Source organism: Rhinatrema bivittatum, chromosome 8, assembly GCF_901001135.1.
Source record: "Rhinatrema bivittatum chromosome 8, aRhiBiv1.1, whole genome shotgun sequence".
In the NCBI taxonomy this organism is placed as follows: domain Eukaryota; kingdom Metazoa; phylum Chordata; class Amphibia; order Gymnophiona; family Rhinatrematidae; genus Rhinatrema; species Rhinatrema bivittatum.
In genome coordinates this window covers 228,570,366-228,592,278 of record NC_042622.1, presented here as the reverse complement: position 1 = coordinate 228,592,278, position 21,913 = coordinate 228,570,366, and the positions used below count along the sequence as shown (strand labels likewise).

The window sequence follows — 21,913 nt, the reverse complement described above, 5'->3', positions numbered from 1 at the left end:
AAAGTGGTTTTCGTGACCAGATAAATAGTCACAGGAGCTCCACTGATTATCAGATGGTATTCTTTAATATAAGAAACTTAACAGAGGGTTCATATAAATGCCAAAGTCCTAGAGTTCAAACATAACATAGGGAATGACAGCAGATAAAGACCAAAGTGGTCCAGTCTGCCCAGCAAGTGGCTAGCACACGGTTTAACAAGTGATTGGAGATGCATTTTGGATGTGCATCCATAACCCCTGATGCAATACAGGGATTAGCATGTCTAAAACGTATGCCAAATCACCGCGTAGCTAATAGCACTCACCATGGAAATTCCATGTAGATGAGGTTATTAGCTAATCCCCATGATGCAAACAAATTTCCCACACAGCCAATACACCCATTGCAATGCGGCAAATATTTCGCCAGCTCAGGGCTGGCATAAAAGGTATGCCGCTCAAGGGCGAATTGAAAAAAAAGAAAAATCCTGCTTTCTGTGATTCCTTCTAATAGTAAATCAAATAAAGCAGATTTAGTTAAAAAAAAACAAAACTCTGGATGCCCAATAGACACACACAAGATACGCGGTCCGGGCTGTGTATCTTGTATGTGTCTATGCTGGTAGCGGGAGAAAACAGATGCTCATAGATTGAACGTCCATTTTCCCAACCTGCTTGACAGCCTCCTCTCCTGTGTGCCCGATGCCAAGGAAGCACTAGGCATGCACAAATTTTCCCTAGCACCTTCTTTTTTGCGTGACCCCTAATTTAAATAATGGATCAAGCGCCCAGGAGAGGTGGCTGGGTGTGTATTAGGAATAGGAATTAGAAACCACTCCAACCTTTGATGGAGTTCTGAGTTAAGGTGATATCAAAGATGCGCTGGGCAAAGACCTATTCCAAGCGGTGGGTCTCCGCCATCCATTTAAAAGATTGTAGGTAGTGACGTACTTGTAAGTAGGCGAAGAAGTGCTTTGAGGGTATTTGATAGTCCCGTGTCAAAGATGCAAAGTCTACCACTGTCGGTGAGTCTTTGGTATATAAGTGAAAGATATATGGTACTCCTTTTTGTAACCAGGCACTAAATATTGCACAGCAATCACGCCCCTGCAAAAAATCCTTATTGCCCAGGAGTGGCAGCAGAAGTGAGACTCTGCTGGTCAGGCCTCCCTGAGCCCGGAGCCATCGCCACGCTTGTCGACAGGGTTGGAGGAGGCCCTTGGGAATGTCCAAGTCACGGAAAGTGCTGGCGTTAGCTTGTAATAAGAACATTGGGGACCACCGGGCGGTCATACAATTAAGTAAGCCATCTTCACAATAAGAATATTTATCCAAAAGCCATTCCCCTACAAATCGAAGTTGGCATGCTACATTGTACAAACGAAAATCAGGCATGCCTAGCCTCCCAATGTCTCGAGAGGGTATAAGAGTTTGATAGCGTAACCGAGCTTTCTTCCCCGCCCATATAAACTTTTGGAAAGAGGATTGTAACCATCAGATATCTTTGCCAGTCAACCAGCAGGGGAGCATATGGAGCTTATACAGCAACTTTGGCACTATTACCATCTTAAGTAAAGCACAGCGCCTAAACAAGAAGAGCGGCAAGGATTGCCACGCCGTCAACTGAGCACCCAAATCTGTCAGTGTACTTTTGATGTTTAGATCATAGAGGTCTGCTAAATTCTGAGGGATCCACACCCCCAGATATTTGAGCTTACTCGAGGCCCATGTAAAGGGGAACCCTCCTGGCCAGGAATGCTGTGTCCGGGGGTCCAACGCTAAAGCCTCCGACTTAGCAAAATTTGTCAGCCCCGCTATGGCCTTAAATTGTGAAAAAGTCTGGATAATGACCGGGACACTTTGTCCAGGTCTGCCGACAAACAGCAGGATGTAGTCAGCAAATAATGCTAGCTTCAGCTGGTAGTTCCCAATACTGAGACCCCCAAAACTTGTGGTCTAGCCTGAGTTTGAAGGCCAGAGGTTTGAGTGCCAGATCAAAAAGGAGAGGGGACAAGGGACAGCCTTGTACTCCGCAATGGAGAGGAAAAGGCTCTGTCAACGCTCCGTTAATAAGAAGCCGGGCACTTGGATTGTTATATAATGCACCCAGCCAGGATATAAAGTTGCCCGTGAACCCATAATTTTGTAAGCTCCAAAACATGTAATCCCATGAAAGAGAATCGAAGGCCTTTTCAGCATCTAGACTCAGAATGAGTGCTTCAGCTGACAGGTGATAGCATAATGCAGCAATCAGCCTCCAGACATTTTTTACCCCTTGTCTCCCTTTTATGAATCCCGTTTGGTCCTGGTGGATTATAGAAGCCAATATGGAATTCAATCAGGCCGCTAGTACCACTGTGAAAATTTTCAAATCACTATTAATAAGTGAGATGGGACGGTAGGATCCCACTTCGTGTAGGTCCTTCCCAGGCTTGGGGAGAAGCACAATGGTTGACTGATTGTCAGTAATGTTAATAGACTGACCAGAGACCAAATAGTTATAGTACTTCGCCAGCACTGGGAGAACAGGGAACTTCAAGATCTTATAAAATTCAGGCCCTGCGGCCTTTCCAGGCTTCAGGCCATGAAGAACTGCATAGATCTCGCTATCGGCAATGGGTCTATTCAGCATCTCCTGCTGATCCCTAGTTAGCTTGGGCCAAGGGAGGTTAGAAAAAAATGCTTCAGAGATCCCTGGGTGTTTAGGCTTTTCCCTATAAAGTCCACTATAATACTCCTGAAACCTGGCCGTAATATCAGTGGTTGTAGTTTTATAGATCCCATCCTTATTGTTAATGCTGGTAATTAGCGACTTGGGTCCGTGAGCCCTGACTAGATTTGCTAATAACTTACTTGGCCTATTCCCATGTTTATAAAGCTGTAACTTGTAATATCTTAGGGATTTGGAGGCCCACTGATATAGGAGGGTGTTTAAGGCCTCCCGAATACTATCAACTTCCCTCTTACTAGATTCCAACAGCGTATGCATGTGCCTTAGTTGAGCCTGTTTTAGCTCTGCAGTGAGATGAAGAATGTCCCCGTTACGTTTCTTATTGTGGGTAATGACGTAGGCAATAGCATTACCCCTTATTACCGCTTTCCCCGTTTCCCACAGGACCGCGGGGGTAATGTCTGGGGTCGAATTGAGGCGCACATATTCCTCCCAGCGCTCCTTCAAATACTGATGAAAGGTTTTATCAAGCAGTAGGCCCGGGGGCATACGCCAGGAAAAAGGAGGTTTAGGAGTCTGCCCAAGAGTCACACTGACTGATACCGGCGCATGGTCAGATAAAGTGATCGTGCCTATGGTGGCCAATTTAATCTTTGGAAAAAGGAATTCAGAAATCAGAAAGTAATCCAGTCTTGAATAGGATCCATGAGGGTGGGAGAAAAAGGTGTAATCCTGCTCTCCCTGGTGCAGGGCCCTCCAGATATCTAGTAACTGCAACTCCTGGTAGACAAAGTTGGCTCCCAAACGATGGTCATTAGGCCCTATAGGTTTGGGATGCCTACAGTCCTCCTGCTTGTTCAACACAATATTAAAATCTCCCCCCAGTATCAAGGCACAGTCAGAAAGCTCAGCTAGAATCCCAGTCATATGAGTGAAAAAACTCATGCGAATACACATTCAGGGCGTACACTTTGCAGAGAGCCTGCCTTTGTTGTTGAACAATAACATACCTGCCCTCAGTGTCATACCACACTTTTTCTGATTGAAAGGGCAGCTGCTTGTGGATTAGGATTGCTGCACCTCGTTTCCGAGAGGAATAAGAAGAGGAGAAGCATTGCCCCACCCATTCCCTTTGTAACTTGGCAGGTTCTCTAGTCGTTAAGTGAGTCTCCTGAAGAAACACCACTTGAAAACCTAATCTTTTAAAGGCCATCAACAGTTTTTTCCGTTTAATAAGGGAGTGAATTCCATCCACGTTCAATGAGGTGAACTTTACGGTTGCCATTTTAGAGAATCGGGGAAGAATCTGCATCCATGGGGTGCAGCATAAGGATTGGAATCCCTTGGCTCCCCAGCCTGAGCCTCCGGGATCGTATGGTATAATCAGTTCATTAGGGCATGCCTTATCCAGCTGAGGTGAATTCTGTTCTACTTCAATGTGGACTCCTCCCTGGGCCCCCCCCCCCATACCCCTGCCGTTACCCCCCACATCCACCCCACTCACACACCCTCACACCCCAACAAAGATGCGTGCACCGCTGTGTGCACAGACTTAAGTTATGTGCCCTGCACCGTTGAGTGTGTGGCTGTGCGCATCTTTGTGCGGGCCGATGTGCGCACTGCTCGGTTAGGCGGACAGGATGGAGATCAAGGGGAAATGGAATCGGCGACAACACAGACAATATGGCGACCACCTTGGAGGGTCTCCACGTGGGAGGACCCTCGTATTGGATCGGGGTTTAGCCTGGATGGGGCTGATCTACCCGATAGCATAGACACCGACTGGCAATCTGTGCAGCTTTCCGAGCCTCGGAAACCGGAGACTATTAGAAAGTTTTCTACCTTACCTTGTGTCGGCATTTCCCGGGTTTCGTTTCGGGCGGTCTCTGACTGCGGGGGGAGAGGGAAAAGTACCTTCACTGCCGCACTCTATGTTGCACCCGCTGCCTCTCAGCTGCTCCCGTTGCTGGGGGCTAAGTCCACGCTGGGAACCAGCTGCCGGACCAAGGCCTACCTCTGAGGGATCTCGGAAACCACCTCCGGAATTCTCAACTGGGGGAGGGACCTTTAGGTATCCGTAGGAGAGCGGGGCTTGTCTGTAGAGGTAAGATTTCTTCTTGTTTGAAATTTTCTTTGGTTTGAATACTCTTAACGCTGTGCAAGCGTGTATAAAGTCCCGAACTGCTATGGAAATGGAGAAATACTGAAGAGCAGAGCTTCCTGCAGGGGTATATATACTGGTACTGACGTCAGATTGAAATCTGATTCCGTCTCCAACAGCTATCAGGAACACACTATACCCATTGGTCCTGAGTCCATCTGCCTCACGCTAGGAAAATTAAATTTACCTGACTTTCAGATTAAAACTTGCAGACAAAAGTTATTAGCCTTAAAGAGATTTTGTGCATTTGGAATAACTTAACTGTAATAATAGATTTTTTTGTTGGATCTAGCACCCACGAGTTGCAAGCATGGGACCTTGTTCCCTGGAGTTTTGGAGTAACCCAAAGGAGCTGCAGAAATTTATGGATGGGTTCTGCAAACTTAAAAAAAAAAAAAGAGCCCTTCTACCTGTCAAAATATCAATTCAGACAATGGTGCTTTATTTGTAGGTTTCTCAGAAGAAAGGGAAAAGATTGGCTTCAGGTGTGGTTCTGTGCCACATTCCCTAGAGCAGTGTTTCTCAACCTCTGGTCCCCAGCACCCATTTCTGCTAGTCAAGTGAGTGACAGTGATTGCTGAAGGAGGGGGGGGGGGGGAGCAAAAGCTGCCCTGCAGCTGCATACCCTGCACTCAGTGTTGCCAGATTTTAAATGGGATTTATAGCCCAAAGTAAGACACAAACCATAGCCCAAACCTAGCCCAGGTAACCTGGGGAAAGGGAGGTCCCAAGCCCAAAAGTAGCCCGAATCTTCAAAAGACCAAAAGAAAGACTAAGATAAATGGTATTTTCAACAATGGTTTAATTCTGGTGTATTAGAACATGCAAACTTGTACTGCATTTACAGTATGGAAAGAGGTGGATGCACAAGCAAAATTCAAAAGAAATTGAACTTTATGAAAGAATCCTTAGAGTGTTCACAAATCTCTGCCCCATTCCCTTGGCTGCTCAACCCCCTTTCTTCCCCCCCCCCCCCCCCCCATTGTGCCTATCCAACAATGCTATTCTCTCTCTCCCCCTTTAAGCAACCTGGATTTTAGATTCAAAACCTCATTTGACACCTCCATAATTCAATATCATTCTTCCAATAATGAAGGCAAAATGGAAGGAGAGCTCTGCTCTTTGCATCAGTTAACAGATTAGGTATTTAACGAAAGTGAATGTATGGAATTGCATGTATTTTCCAATGTTCACTTGGTATTTACAGGGGTAAAATGAGGCCATACATACACCAGTAGACAACCTGCAGGCGTGGATATTGAGCTACCTGAATGCACATACATATTTTCATAACATGTACTTTTGGCTGCATTAAAACAGACATTCTTGGGTAGGGCACTTCAGAGGTGTGTTTGCAAACCTTTCCGATATATTTTTGTTTAAAAAAAAAAAATGGATGCAAGTAATGGAACAGTACTGAAGTGTGTACTTTATGCTGCCACTCAATACTCTGTGGAGGAATTTTCAAAAGGTTTTACATGTGGAAATAAACTTTTGAAAATTGCTACTTTTACATTGTAACTCCTTTGAAAATTCACTCCATAGGGCTGTTTTCAAAAATTCTCCAATATTTCCTACTTTTATACATGTAACGCTTTAAAAAATTCACTCCTAAGAGTACGCATATACTTTTATCTGCATCACAAGCTGATATTCAAACATACTGTCCACAGGTGTCCTTGTGTTTGAACATCACCTGGGTTTCTGCAGGCAAAAATGTCTGTGCCTTATTGAAAATGGACTGTCAAGTTACTAACAGCAGCCTTTGGCTCTTACATTTCAGTCCTCAGGCAGCAGCTTCGGTTCCTCATCTGAACATTCGTACTCTCCTCTCCCTCCCACTCCTGCTGCCTAGTGCTCAGGAAAGCTCCCTCTTCCCCCACCCCTCCTCTGCCTCCCACTCTTTCACCCTAAACTCCTTTCTTTCTGCCCCATCCCCTTCTTGCCCCAAACACCTGTTCCCCTTTCAAATTACATACCACTATCCCCCTACCTGACCCCGTCTTTGCCCCTTACCATGATGCTCAGCAACTTCACTTTCTTCCCCAACCCCATTTCTCCCCCCCCCCCCCCCCTTGGTTCCACCTATCCCACAATGCTACTCTGTCGCTCTCATCCCCCAGAAGGCTATTCCTTGGTTAATTTGGTCACCACTGGTTCGCATAATTGTCTCTTCCCCTGGTCTTGCTTCTTACCTCCTGTGGTGGTCTTCAAGGCTCAGGCAGCAGCTAAGTTAGGAAGCTTCAGTAGTGGCAACGATAACTTCAGCAGATGTGGGAGTTGTAGGCAGACAGGCTGGGCTAGGTAAGCAGGCTGCTCTGTTTTCTTGCAAGTGGCACCAATCCGGGAGCATCCAGATTCAGATAACTTTATTGGCATAACAATTTCATAGGTGTTGCCACAGTAATACACATTATTTTAATCATTAAGGGGAAGGAAAGAAAGAAAAAACATTGAAACGTAAAGAGCAGAGTAAAATTACAGCAAGGATAAATCTCAGATTGCGGTAGGCAAATAAAAAAGTGTGAGCTTTGAGAGAAGTCGCTTGTGGTCTAACACTCCTCATGATGGCTTTACTGGGGGGTGCTTAGTGCCATTGCACAGCTCCTGTTCGAGCCACCGTGTCTGGGAACTTTGGGGTCTTTTTTGTAAAAATTGTACCCCTAAATCCTAACATTTAATGCTCAATTTTTGTAACCCCTATTTTTAGGAAAAATAAAAGCCAGATCACATCATAGTGGCTGTAGGGAGGATGAGGATACTTCTGCTATTAAGATTTAGACAAATCTCACTTTCCTTTTTTTTTTTTTTTTTTTTTTTAATTGAAAATTTTTATTGGCTGACACCAATGACAGTACAATACACAACACCCAAGTTCAGTAAAATGAAAAAAAAAGTATACAGCCAAATGTGTTCATTTTCATTTCCACTACATTTTCTCTTTGTAGAACTTCCTGCCTGTAGTTGGTTGCCGCATTACACAATTATGAGTAAGAGTGGATTTCCGGCAACGATTCCGTAGTGAGCGGATATCTTGAGCAAAGGTCTATGACAGCCAGTAGGATTATCTTTAACATTTTGCAAGTGTCTTATCAACTTTTTTTTTTTTGCCTATGATCGAAGCAAAAATCTATATAGTTAGCTTTGTAGTGGAGACTAGGGTAGTGGTTAGATCAGCAGGCTGCAAGCTAGGGCAAACAAGATTCAAACCCCACTCCTAATCTTTGTGACCTTGGGTAAATCACTTCATCCTCCATTGTCTCAGGTACACAATGAGGAGCTGAGTGCACTGTTTAACACACAGTTGGACACGGGTTGTGGAGGGGCAACCAAATCCCCTTATGCAGTAAGGAGATTAGCGCCTCCACAACACTGGGAAATTAATAGCCTCATTCACATGCATTTGTATGTGATGAGTGCTATTAGTTATTCACTCCAGATAAAAAAAAGAGTGCATCTAATACATACATTTTTGCACTCAGACGTTTAACACCTGCTCGGCCAGGTGTTTATTTCTGAGCACCCCAAAAAATTGTACAGAAAAGACTGCTCTTCTGTACTTCCTCCGACGTCATATTCCTCTTCCCTCCTCTGACTTAATATTGTGGCAATATTAAGTCTGAGGAACAAGAGAGTTAGGAAAAAAAAAAAATCTCCCTCCTTGACAGTGACCCATATCTGACTTGCCTCGGCTCCCTCCCCCTGAGGGAACCGAGGGCAGATCAGAACGAGTGAATAAATCAATATTAAAGAGTCAGGCACTTAATATTAATTTAGTCACTCCTTCACTTATTGGCCATTGGTCCTTTTTCACTGACATTTGTCAGTGGAAAGGCCCAATCCCCTTTCAGAACAGCTCAGGGGGGAGGGAGTTAGGGGCAGGTCAGACATGGGTGCAGGCAGTCAGGTTCAGAAAATGGACACTGAGTTTATCAGGGTCCGTTTTCCTAACCTGTGGATGTGTGCCGGTTAGGAAAACCGACAGCGGACCTTCTCTTGCCGCACGCTGTCAAGGAGGTGCTAGGGGTGCGCAATCTCCCCAGTGCCTCCTTGACAGCGCGAGCCCGAATTTAAATATTGTATCATGCCCCCAGGAGAGGTGACTGGGGGTGCGTTAGGAAAGCGGGCGCTAAACACTCAGCGCACTTTTTTTTGCATCAGCCCCTTAGGGCTAAATTCACTAAGGGTTTTCTCCCATTCTGTGTCTGGGAAAATGCCTTGATGAATCAAGCCCTTAGATTGTGAGCCCTCTGGGGAGAGGGAAATACCTATAGTACCTGAATTAAATCTGCTTTGAAGTGGCTGAAAGGCAACATATAAATACAAAAAATAAACATTCCTGTTTTTAAATTTACAAAGTACAAAAGTCAAGCACTTAAAGTAATTATGTCACAAATGTCACTTTTGTATTTGAATTCAGATAGTGCAACTGTTCTTTATATTTTCTTAACTCCTTATTGTCTTTCAAACAGGTCGATACAGTAATGTTCAGTTAAAGATTCCCCGTCTGTAACGTGCTGGAAGCGCACAATACAGACGAGTAAGGTGGTCCAGCAATACAGTCTCCAGTTTCACGCGTCCTTAGCGCTTCCTAAAATAAACACATAACCCTTTCCACACCCAGCATGTAAATGAACGAAAAAGCTGTATAATGAAGGAATTAGCTATTCCCCTCCGATACTGTAACGGGCGCTGATATTATCTCCTCAGTAACCCGCTGTTCTGCCGCGGCCTTAACGTGCTAGTTTACCGCCTCCCCCTAGTAGGTGTTAGTGTAGTGTAGTGTAAAAAATTGCTTACCTGCCCTGGTCCCCGGTCCAGCCGTCCGGTGTAGCCCCAGTCCGGTCTCCTGCAGCCCCGTCCGGTCCCCTCCTCCCGAAGCAAAAAAAAAAAAACCCCCGAAAAAGTAGCAAGGCTCGGGCCTGCTACGGTAGTCCCTTCTCCCTTCCTCCCGATTTCGCGGGTAAGCGGCAGCGGGGGGGCAGCAAAGAAGCAAAAAAAGCGGCATCCGGGATCCGGGGGCAGCAGCGGAATTGATGCCTGTGCGATTTTGGTGCTCATGCCATGAGCGCCAAAATCGCACGGCCATTCATCCAGGCAGAGGGAACCGGTGGCGAAAACGGCCCACGGTTCCCTCTGCCTGGATGAATGCACGGCCCCCGCCGGAATGAATGGCCGTGCGATTTTGGCGCTCATGCCATGAGCGCCAAAATCGCACGGCCATTCATCCAGGCAGAGGGAACCGGTGGCGAAAACGGCCCACGGTTCCCTCTGCCTGGATGAATGCATGGCCCCCGCCGGAATGAATGCCCGTGCGATTTTGGCGCTCATGCCATGAGCGCCAAAATCGCACGGGCATTCATCCAGCCGGACACGCGCCCACCCATCCAGGCAGCGGCGGGAGCCGGACACGCGCCCACCCGCCCCCCGGGATCTGAAGCCATCAGCAGGATCGTAGCTCCCCCCGACGAAGACGAAGATGGCCGCCTGCACGGGGGAAAGCGTGCAATTGGCCGCTGAAGACGTGACGTCACATCCCGTGACGCCAAACGTCGTGACGTCACGTCTTCAGCGGCCAATTGCACGCTTTCCCGTGCAGGCGGCCATCTTCGTCTTCATCGGGAGGAGCTACGATCTTGTTCCTGATGGCTTCAGAAAAGTAAGTTACTTTTGCGACTTACTTTTGGGATCTTGACAGATCCCAAAAGTAAGTCGCTTTTGGAAAAAACCAAAATTGTCGCTTTTTGAAAAAAAAAAATTGCTTTTGGGTTTTTTTTTCTTCTCTGCCGCCGCTGCTGCCGCCTACCTGCCCGATCGAACACGCGCCTTTGGTTTTTTTTTTTGCTTCGCCGCTGTGTCCCGCCTCCTCCCGGAGCAAGGCTGCTTTCGCGCCCTGCTCCGGGAGGAGGAGAGACACAGCAAGTAGTAAGTCGCTTCGCCGCTTCCCTCCTCCCGGTGCCTGTCATTCCAAATGTCATTTGAAATGACATTTGAAATGACAGGTACCAGCGCACCCAGGTTACTGTATAGGTGCTGTATTAAGCGCCTATACAGTAAAATGGGTTGCGCGGGCATAACCCTTCCCTATCGCTTCACAGCCACGGCATGCATTTGCATGCAATTAGAAGAGAGTATCGGGGACTTAGTGAAGAGAACTGTGCGTGCGGGGAGGAAGGGTGCGCCTGACACTGCCGCACTGTTTCTACCGCGGCCTTACTGTATCGACCTGAAAGTATATGAAAATACCCTCTCTATTATTAATTTGTCACACTATTAATTACAAAGATGTGTTTGTATACAGTGGACACATAGTAACAGTCATCAAGGTTTCTATGAACTGAAATTCAGCAGATAGGGAGACTCGTTTTTATTTTATTTTTTCTGTAACAGGCAAAATATCTGAATGGAATGAACCAGACTTGTTTTTAAACAAATGCACATCCCTAGCGTGGGAGGCTGGTAAGGTAGTTTGAGTGGGGGAACAGTCAATATATACTGTTGTGTAATGTCTTTTTAACATGTATTTTATTTTGTAACATGCTTTGATGTGTTTGATGAGAAGAGTGTAATCAAGTTTTAATAAATAATGCTGTCTGGGCCAGCTGTGGGACAAGCAATTGCATACTTCAGAACACATCCAAATCGTTGTAGCTGGTGTATGGTTGCCTACATATGCAGGTGCAACAACCTTTGGATAAAGCCTTCCCTTTAGAAGAATTTTAGTGGTTCAGCCAGAATTTACTTAAAGCAAAGATAACTTTGAGATACAGTAGAGATCACTGCAGGATCAAATATTCAGACTGCTTTCTCTATCCCCTGCAGCCTCGCCCCTCCTCTCCTGTTCCCTTCAGCACAAGAGGAGGCTGGATTAGGAAGTAATGTGCTTTTCTCCTCTGCTCCAGCTTCAGCCCCTTCCCCTCCTGTTTACTGCTTGTGAGGGGAGGGGCTGAAGCAGAGAGAGCTGAGAGGAGGCAGGCAGCCTGTATCTTTCTTCAGATGATTTAATTAGGAGGTGGTGGAGCATCAGGGTTGTTGAGGGTGGGGTAGGTTGTAAATTATGTGGCAACAGCTTAAACAAACAGTTTCTGCAACTGCTACAGAAGTATGGGGTGCCTGGGGACCCTGATTGTATCATTACAAAGGATCTCTCTGACCTAACCTCAGCTGGAACCATGCAGCTTGGTTGCAGGTGAAATCTTCCAGGTATGCCGCTCTGGCCTGCAGCTGCGACCTCCACTCGTATGGTGGCTGCTGCTAGGGTTCGGAGGAGTTAAAAGACTGTTTTGCCCAAAGGTCTCATTTTTTTTTAGTGATTTTTGGGCACAAGTCCAAGGCTGATATTGTGCAATAGAACACCAGCGGTGGTGGCTGTTGGTAGTTTTTGATTGGGTAAGCTAAAGGGAGGGCTTTCTGATTGGTCAAACTAGTTGCCGCTGGAGCTTGGCCCCTGCTGTGAGTGGAGAAGGGCTCATGTTCCCCATCCACACCCCCATGTCTATGTGACATGACAATCTGTTCATGCAGCTTATCACAAGCTAGGCTTACAGTATAGGGCACAAGGTAACAGCTAGAGGCAAACAGGAGTGGTCACCTGCTAGCAAATGACATGGTTATTAGGCAGAGAGAAATGAAGAGCCCCTTTAATATTGCTAGAGACCTACCTTTGGTAAGCCTGTTCAGGCCTACTTCCCTGGTTCAGTGTAGGCAAGGGCTGTAGGGCTTTAGCTAAGTTTGTCCCTATATCTTCCTATCCAGATTGTAAATTTCCTTCCCAGCTCTATTACAACACCTCTAGACATTTAGCAAAGCGTCTGCAGGAGCTGGCTGTTATGAAGGACCATAAAAACAAGAGCAGAGAAGTGTTAAGCAGCAGCAGCTGGAAGGCATCAATCTGTCCTTTATAAACATTCCTAAGAATCTTCTCCAGTAAGACAGCAGCAAAGCTTACACTACAGCTCTTCAGGTAACTATGCTGTATTAGTGGAAGGCCTATCAGTCTCTCCCTCCCAAAAAAAAACCAAAAGCATCAGATACCAGTCAAAGCCGATCCAGTCTGCAGTGGCACAGATCCTTCATAATCTGTGTCTTTCCTTTCCTCTTTTCAAAAACACTGCTCATGTACAACTCCATCATAAGCTGAGCCAGGGATCTACTTCTAATGCATAGGACTTGTCCATACTGAAGAATTCTCAAGATTTAAACAGGATTTATCACATCAGCAATTCCCCCCCCCCCCCAAAAAAAATATTTTTTTAATCTGTACATTAACAAAAAAAAAACATGAAGACAGTTGGTTCTATAATTCTGAACAAATAGAAACTAGTGCAAGTTCCTCAAAAGGAGGAGAAATAACATTGCTCAAGATTCGCAGTAGCTATATCAGATCTATGGGGTGGAGGGCAGGGAAATTTTCACACTTTTTTTTTTTTTTTTAATTATTGGCCCTAGGAAAAAAGGCCATGGCTTAACACTGGTAAAATGTACACGTTATTCTAACATTACAATATGAGTATTAGGTATTAAAATATCTAAACAAGAATAACTTTTTACTATTTTCTCTCATTCTTAACATCAAAGTTTCAGGTCAGACAAAGAGGATTTTTCCTAGTACAGTGGTATGGTCAGTTAACAGGGACTAGTTAACCTGCTGGCTCCACTGACATCTAACACACAAACCCTACTACTGTAAATAATCCAAGACAGACTAATCTCAGGCTTGAATTTACAGACCCTGTGATAGGAAGAGGGATCTGCCTGGTCTTTGACCTAAAGGCACAAGGGTCAACCCAGTCTGAACACTTTGCCTTCCAACCTTCTTGCAGGAGCCATTGCTTCCAGCACGCAGCAGTCTAGCAGGACACTGCCAAGTACTGGACAACAGATTAGCCACTTTAAAGATGATAGATATTGCAAGAACATGGCAACTCCTGAAAACCAAAACTCTACTCTTCATGGATTGTGCTAAAGGTAAACATAATGCAAGCAGCAATAACTCACCCTATAGCTATCAGATAAGTATTCTGGAAAAAGTCCACTACATAGCTCCCCTTGCACTCTGTGGACCCCTAAAAGTAACCACTTTTGCTTAGGGCCAGATTTAAGATTACATCTCCCATAAGGCAGAAGGCTGGGATGGAGAATTCCCTCCCTGGAAATCAGAGAGCAGCAGATAAGTGGGAGAATGTCCAAGTTTTTAGGTGCTTTCAGAATTTGGTACCCAAGGCTCGTGCTTGTCTGGCTTGTGCCCAAATCCAGCCCTCTGGCCAGGGTCTCACACAATTTCACATGGCATAGAAGATCAAGTGCAATATCATGTCATTTGGAAGGGCCCCAAAAGAGATGTGTGGACACCTATGCTATAGGTACAGGGCTGGGACCACCAATTCATTTCATAAACTATCAAGGAGAAGTCCACATAATCACTTCCGGCCACCACTTTTCTGATCCAGTAACCTAGAGGGGACAGGCAGTATCCCTTAGCCATCAGGTCTTAATATAGCAAATCATTGCCTGTACATGAAGGGTAGAGGAGTCTTTAAAAGTTGGTGGAGTAGCTCATTTGTTTTTATCTAACATTATTGAACTAGTTAGTATGGGGTCAATTTTCAGAGTTTAGGCTTCTAACTTTTGAAAATTTAGTAAGGTTGAGTGCCTAAATTTAGACTCCAATTCATTAGGCTCCTAATAGCAGATGGCTACAGAAGTGCAGTTAGGGCAGGGAACAACGTTCAGAGCTTAGCACAAATTTTCAGCACTAGACACCTAACTTAGGAGCCTAAATGTATTTATCTAGGTAAATGAATAGTAGGCTTAAGTTTGGGACCCTCAGTTTTAGAGCCCTAAATTTATGTGAATTTTCAGCTCAGTAGAGGTCAGGCCAATCTGCTTCCCTCCTCTAACTGCACCCCTGTAGCCACTCACTTTTAGGACCCTAATGAATTGGAGTCTAAATTTAGGCACTCAGCAACCCTAAATTTTCAAAAGTAAGGAGCCTAAAATCTGGGGAAAAAATTAGGCTCCTAGGTTTGGCTGAAAATAGGTACCTAGTTTTGGATCCTAAATTTAGAAGCTGGGCTTTTTTTTTTTTTTTTTTTAATATTGATCTCTGCATTTCTTGTTTCCATTCATTAGAGGAACATTTGACCACTTGCATTACACATACAGCATTAGATTCCCTTTCCCAAGAAAGCATCAAACTAGCTGTGGCAAACAAGACCTAAAAAAAGCAAATGTAACAAAACATACAATGGGAAGAAATCTTAATTTCAATAGGAATTTTGTTTCTTCTCGACTGGTACAAACAACTGTTCGTATGCTGTGGGTTGCACAAAGGCAGCAGGAGCCTGTTTGCTGATTCTGTCAGAATGTTTAGATGCTACTCTGGACTACAGATGCTATTTCCAGGGTGATCACTTACCGTATAGTGGAAGTGGTTTAAAGTCTCATACTCAGGAAAGAGATACTGAACTCTGGAAATGCTTCCTGCTGGCATGTACTGTGAAAATCTAGCTCACTGAGAAATTCTCAGTATGAGCACTAAGCTTCTTTGATGAATGCCAGGAGAGATCCATCCACAAGACCCCCAGGGAGAATATAAGCAGAGAGCCATGAACTCAAATCAGTAAAAACAGCTTCAAATCATATTGTAGTCTTGAAAAGGAGGGGGAGGGTTAGAAAAAGTGCAAGATCCAAAACACTTTAAAAGAAATTAAAAACTATTTATTCAGCTTTGCAAGTACATCTTTTAAACTTCTTCAGAATAAAGAATTCCAGGAATGGGTTTATCAGGAGACACATACTCCAGAGTGACCACTTAGCTCCATATCAGTGGGGACAGGCGGATCCAGGCCTGGTTTTAACCCCGCACTGCATGCACAGGGTCTCTGAAGGACAAGTCCAGGCACACAGCGGGGCAGATTGCGCCCTTACATCTTCTTACCTGCAACCACATTCGTCCACTACCATGTCTTCATAATGGCGCAACACCACATTGTCACTGTTGTCATAGTAGAGCATGGAGATAGGAGACAGGCGGATGGGGACACAGCAGGGCTGGGGGGTCTTGTTGGGCTCCAGTGAGTGCACCAGCGTCTGCAGGATAGCGTGGTTGGTGCCATTCAGCATCTCTGCCAGCGGGTATGGGCATTCCCCCTGGCAGTAGTTGGCCAGGTATCCCTGGGGGGCAATGATCCAGTTTTGCCAGCCCACGTCTCGAAAGTCGATGTAGAGTCGCCGTCGCCGGCAGATGCTGCTGGGGGTGACCAGCAAAGGGGCGACATCCCTCCGGCGTCGGGGAGCCCGGCACTGGCCCGGCTGTAGGGAGACCGTCAGCAGCGAGGCATAGAGGAAGGAGCGCAGGGCCAGGCAGCGGTCCGACGGCAGCTGCAAGGGCGCAGGGTCCGCGGCGGCGATCTCCAGGATCAGCCCCAGGTTCCTGCCGGGGCTCCGCCATTCCCGCACGGCCTCCAGCAGGTCAAAGGTGAGCGAGCGGTGCAGGAGGCGGAAGGAGCGCTCCACCAGCAGCTGCCGGCTCTCCGGGCTCGCCGGCACCCCGCGCAGGCTCACGCGCAGGGCCCGGTACAGACGCAGCTCAAAGACCCGGCCGTGGTAGGAGTTGTGGCTGAACCGGACCTCGAGCTGGGCGAACGTCACCTGCTCCTCGGCCCCGATCGCAGATAGGTTGAAGTACAGGCGTTTGTCCAGGCAAAGCGGGCTCCTTAGCTCCGGGTGATCGACCGCACGCCCTGGAAGCAAAAAGGAGCAGTTTTACCTATTAGGTGCATCGATTCTAGTGTCGCCATTCATCGCAAAAGAATCAGATCCTGCCTTTTCTCGCCCGCATACACCGAGCAATAGGGCTTGATTCACTAAAGCTTTTCTCCCTATGGGAAGAGACCTTGACGAATCAGGCCCATGGTTTGTATAATCCCCCTCCCTGACCTCTTTATTTAATCGTATATCTTGAAGTGGCCATTCGAGCACAGATTCAAACTTAAAAACTAAACTAAAACCCGCTCCAGAAGCAACATGAGAGGAGCCAGAATCCAAAACATCCAGAACTGGAAGCGTGACTGGCGAACAGAGTCTACTAGAGGCGCAGGTTACATAGCCTTATGTTGATAATGTAAGTGAAATGACAACACAAGTTTTGTAGGAAATTAAAAACTCCTGGGCAGCCCCATGAGGCATGGCTACTACAAAGGTCTGCAGTCTTAAACAATACTGCTGTAACTGCTGAAAAAGATCTCATAAGATCTAGCTTGGCAAAGTCAAAGAATACAAATTAAAAAATAATATTTTTTAAATCTTTCTCTTCAAAAAATAAGAATAGAGAGCAGACTTCTCTACTTATATGCTCTGGGGGGTAAGGGGCATAACCAGATAGTTACCTTTTATAGTTTGTGCACAAGAGAGCTATGTAATACAATTCTTAAAAAAAAAAAAAAGTTGGCATTGCTTGGATCCAAACGAGACCGCAGACAAGCCTGGAGATTTTACCTTTTTACTTGTGGCATAGCTGTATCACTCAGGAAAGAAAAAGGGATCCACAAGAACCCAAGATCCTTCACAATTCCACATTTACAGCTTTTAAGAAAAATCTTTTCTTGGCCTCACAAATATTAAATAGCACATCACAACAGATAAAGACTTTGGAGGCCAATCAGTCTCTGCCCTGCCTCTCTTTCTGTAACAATAGACCCTCCACAATTTCTGGCTTTACTTCTTTCTACCCTGCGCCCTTCAGATGCTTCTGATGGGGCATGAACCACAATTACACCCTGAAATCCCTCAGACAGAATTCCAGCCACAGTCCACAAAGCTACCCAGCTGGCCTAGGAATCACTGTACCTTGATCAGGGAAAAGGCGGATAATATTCCCAGGGACCTGAAACTCCTCCACATGGCACAAATCCATTCTTCTTTTCTCTGGGGGTAGGCTTGCCACCTGTTTGTAGATCTTCCACAGCACTGATGGCACAGGAGCTGGGGACACAGGATTAGGTCGAGAGGACAAGCCCAGCATCCTCAGGAAAAGGCTTTCCTGCTGCTTTATGAGAGAGCCACTGACCACTGCTACCAGCACTATGGCTAGCCAGCCCTGTTTGGCAGACACAGGAGGCATGTTTACAGTTAAAATGGAAGCTGCTGGCCCCTTTTGGGAGGACTGTCTACTGGAAGCTTGCTGAGTTTACAAGGACTCTTGGGGGGTGGGAATGAAGGTTGGATGACTGTTGGCTTTAGTGGAGGCGTGACTAATCCCTGATGCTTCACACATGGTGCTGAATTGCCTCTCTGATTGATCCCTGAGATTCCTGATAATTGCTTCCCCAGTAGGGAAGGAGTCTCAATTCCAGCCAAAACTGGTTGAGATGAGAACAACTCCTCAAGAAGCAACAATCACAAAGAGGCTGGTGGCACCTTCTAGACTTAACTGATTATTGAAGCATGAATTTTCAAGGACATGATCCATTTCATCAGATGCAAGAAGTGCCTTTCTGAAGATGGGTAAATATGCATGTGGATGGATTGAAAGGCAGGGAGAGGACGCTGGGGAATGCAGAGCAGAGTATGGAAGAGGACTGACAATATCAGTAAAGTTAAGCTAATTGACAACTATAGTGGATGAGAGAAACCGATGGCAAGATAATTTAATTATAGGTAAATCCATTCCCATCTGTAGTGGGTCATGAAGTCATTGTCCCTATTCAAACCTAGGAGCATATTCTTTCCATGCCATCTTTTCTCATCAAGAGGGCAAAGGCCACCCATGGCAACATCCGCCCTTCTCAGGGCATAAATAGACCCTATTTGGACCTAGGCAATGGGAACATTTCTTGATGAGTTGTAATTCAACAGTTTCAGGCTGGAGTATCTGTTTGAATGTTTTTTGTAGGACTATAGCAACCTCAAGGTCAAACAGAGTGTGTCCTGGGAGGCTGTACTGGTTTCTGTACGTTGCCATTTCTAATGTCAAATTTGTGTCCATTTTTCATAGAGACCGGGGGGGGGGGGGGGGGGGGAATTAGCGAATCGGGGCTTCGGGCATGCCGCAGTGGGCTGTTTAGGCTAATCACGTGATTGGTGCTGATTGCAGTGGCCCAAGCCCAGCACCACTGGGTGTGCAAACTGCAATTGCACAGGGCGGCACACCCAGTGGGACGGTGTCGGGAACAGGGAGAGAGGCCTGTGCTGCTACCAGTGGACCCAATCCTACCAGCGGTGGAAGAAGGAGGCCACAGCAGAGGAAGCCCTTCTGGCAGTTCCTCCTCTGATGCTGGCCTCGCGGTATTGAACACGCACGCTGCTAGAACTTCCTATATTCTCGCAAGATGAAAATAAAGGAAGGGCTAGCACCAGAAGTGTTGAATTACCATGGTGCCAGCACAGGAAGAGGAGCTGCAGAATGGCTTTTTTCCGCAAAGAAGGAACAGGCTGGCAGCAGCAGAATGTGTGTGTGTGTGTGTGTATGTGTGTGTGAATGGGGGGGCTGCCTGTGATGGGTGTTTGTGTGAATGGGAGCCTGCCTGGGATGGGTATGTGTGTGTGTGTGGGTGCGAGCGTGCGTGAATGGGAGCCTGCCTGGGATGGGTGTATGTGTGTGAATGGGAGCCTGCCTGGGATGGGGGTGTGTGTGTGTGAATGGGAGCCTGCCTGGGATGGGTGTGTGTGTGTGTATGAATGGGAGCCTGTCTGGGATGGGTGTGTGTGTGAATGGCAGCCTGCCTGGGATGGGTCTGTGAATCGGAGCCTGCCTGGGATGGGTGTGTGTGTGTGTGTGTGAATGGGCGCCTGCCTGGGATGGGTGTGTGTGTGTGTGTATGAATGGGAGCCTGCCTGGGATGGGTGTGTGTGTGAATGGCAGCCTGCCTGGGATGGGTGTGTGAATCGGAGCCTGCCTGGGATGGGTGTGTGTGTGTGTGAATGGCAGCCTGCCTGGGATGGGTGTGTGTGTGTGTGTGAATCGGAGCCTGCCTGGGATGGGTGTGTGTGTGTGTGAATGGCAGCCTGCCTGGGATGGGTGTGTGTGTGTGTGTGAATGGGCGCCTGCCTGGGATGGGTGTGTGTGTGAATGGGAGTCTGCCTGGGGTGTGTGTGTGTGTGAATGGGAGCCTGCCTGGGATGGGTATGTGTGTGTATGTGAATGGAAGCCTGCCTGGGATGGGTGTGTGTGTGTGTGTGTGTGAATGGGAGGCTGCCTGGGATGGGTGTGTGTGTGTGTGTGTGTGAATGGGAGGCTGCCTGGGATGGGTGTGTGTGTGAATGGGAGGCTGCCTGGGATGGGTGGGGGTGTGTGTGTGTGTGTGTGTGAGAGTGAGTGAATGGGAGCCTGCCTGGGATGGGTGTGTGTGTGAATGGGAAGCTACCTGGGATGGGTGTGTGTGTATATGAATGAGAGGCTGCCTGAGATGAGTATGTGTGTGTATGAATGGGAGGCTGCCTGGGATGGGTGTATGTATGTGTGTGTATGAATGAGAGGCTGCCTGGGATGAGTGTGTGTGTGTATGTGTATGAATGGGAGGCTGCCTGGGATGGGTGATTGTGTGTGTGAATGGAGGCTGCCTGGGATGGGTGTATGTGTGTGTGTGTATGAATGAGAGACTGCCTGGGATGAGTGTGTGTGTGTGTGTGTATGAATGGGAGGCTGCCTGGGATGGGTGTATGTGTGTGAATGGAGGCTGCCTGGGGTGTGTAAGTGTGTGTGTGTGTGTGTGTATGTGTAAGAATGGGATTTGGGTAGATGTGAATGGGAGATTGCCTGTGGTGTATAGGTGTGAATGGGAGCTTGTCTGCGTTGTGTGTTTATGAGAGAGAAAGAGAATGGGCTGCAGGTGGATTCCAACTTGCCAGCAGCTGAAACGAAGAGGAGGGCCTGGGGCTGCTGGTAGATCGCAACCAAAGAAGAGCTGGAGACGCCTATGGGTTTGTCTGAGAGGGAGCGTATGTGTGTATGAGTTTGTGTATGTGTATATAAATATAAGAAAGAGAGGAGAAAGTTTGTGCATCCCACTCTTACTACTCCACAACAATCCCAGGATGACTGGAAATCAAAAGTTCCCAGTATGGCGAGAGGGGATTTTTAAAAACCTTATTAGTTTTATTTTTCAGGTGTTATTTGCCATATCTGCTGTTTTGAAATATTTTATTAGTGTTTGGGACATTTAAAAAAAAAATTGTATATGAGTTTTTAATTATTTGATCTTTTATTCATCAGCTTTTTTTGAAATAATATTATTAGTATGTTTTTAGTATTATGATTATGTATTTATTTTATTTGTTGATTTTATTGTTTGATGTTTGAGGAATGGTGATGGTTCTATTTTTCATTGTTGCACTGCATAGAGTCTCTGTCTGGCTTCTTGCGGTTTCCAGTTTAATTTTTGTGTGTGCATTTGCATTTCTACTATATAGTTGCTCTATTCTGTATTTGGAGAGGGTCTAAGGTGTGAGGTATTTTCCTAATAGGAAGTGTAATCGAGCTTTCAGAGGGTCAAGCCCACACCCAACACACATCACAATAGCCCTAATACCATATGGGTTCCAAGTGTTTTTTGTTTTTTTTTGCAGGGTTTCTGGTTGGCATCCCAGCAGTGCATGTAAATATAATGTAAGTGATATTTCTTTCCCTCAGGATACTGTACTTTGATATTTTTCATGTAAAATATAAATGCATAACTCTTAACTGTGTGTGTGGAATGAGGCGGGACGGGGGAGGCGCGTTGTGCAAGGCTATAAGGTTCGCCTGGAGCACCTAATACCCTTGCACCAGCCATGGGTTCGGGGGTGGGGGAGGGGAGGGGGAATGGTGTCAGTTTTTAAAGTTTGTATCACTGAAGGGAGCTGAGCTTTTTTTTTTGGGTGGGCCCAGGACGGAGAATGAATGAATGGGCGGGGGAGGGGGGGGGGGGAGGCAGCACAGTCATTGTTTGCACAGGGCAGCAAAGAACCTAGCACCCACTCTGCCCATGCCTACGGAGCCACTGCAACCAGCACCAGGCCCCGCAGCAGCTCTTCTAGCAGAGTAGGAGCCTTCCTCAAGGCTCTTGGCTCACTTTTTTCTCTATAGCTCCAGCCATGACTCCATGTGCCTGTATTTCTTTTTT

At 46.5% G+C, this 21,913-nt stretch overlaps 1 protein-coding gene across 1 annotated transcript; it reads right to left on the bottom strand.

Annotated features, from left to right (window-relative positions):
- Nucleotides 1–12,719: 12,719 nt before the first annotated feature.
- Nucleotides 12,720–18,039, bottom strand: GDF1 (growth differentiation factor 1). The gene is made up of 2 exons (XM_029614062.1): nucleotides 17,661–18,039; nucleotides 12,720–16,555 (listed from the first exon to the last, which is right to left on the bottom strand). The coding sequence occupies exons 1-2, from the start codon at nucleotides 17,932–17,934 to the stop codon at nucleotides 15,747–15,749; spliced, it is 1,083 nt and encodes a 360-aa protein (XP_029469922.1). The 5' UTR covers nucleotides 17,935–18,039; the 3' UTR covers nucleotides 12,720–15,746.
- Between the last annotated feature and the right edge of the window lie 3,874 nt (nucleotides 18,040–21,913).

What these genes read in the sequence shown, in the direction of transcription:
- GDF1 (XM_029614062.1), bottom strand. Translation starts at nt 17,934, where the DNA reads ATGCCTCCTGTGTCTGCCAAACAGGGCTGGCTAGCCATAGTGCTGGTA. An exon ending in CCGCCTTTTCCCTGATCAAG is followed by an intron (nt 16,556 to 17,660) that starts GTACAGTGATTC and finishes TTTTGCTTCCAG; the next exon opens with GGCGTGCGGTCGATCACCCG.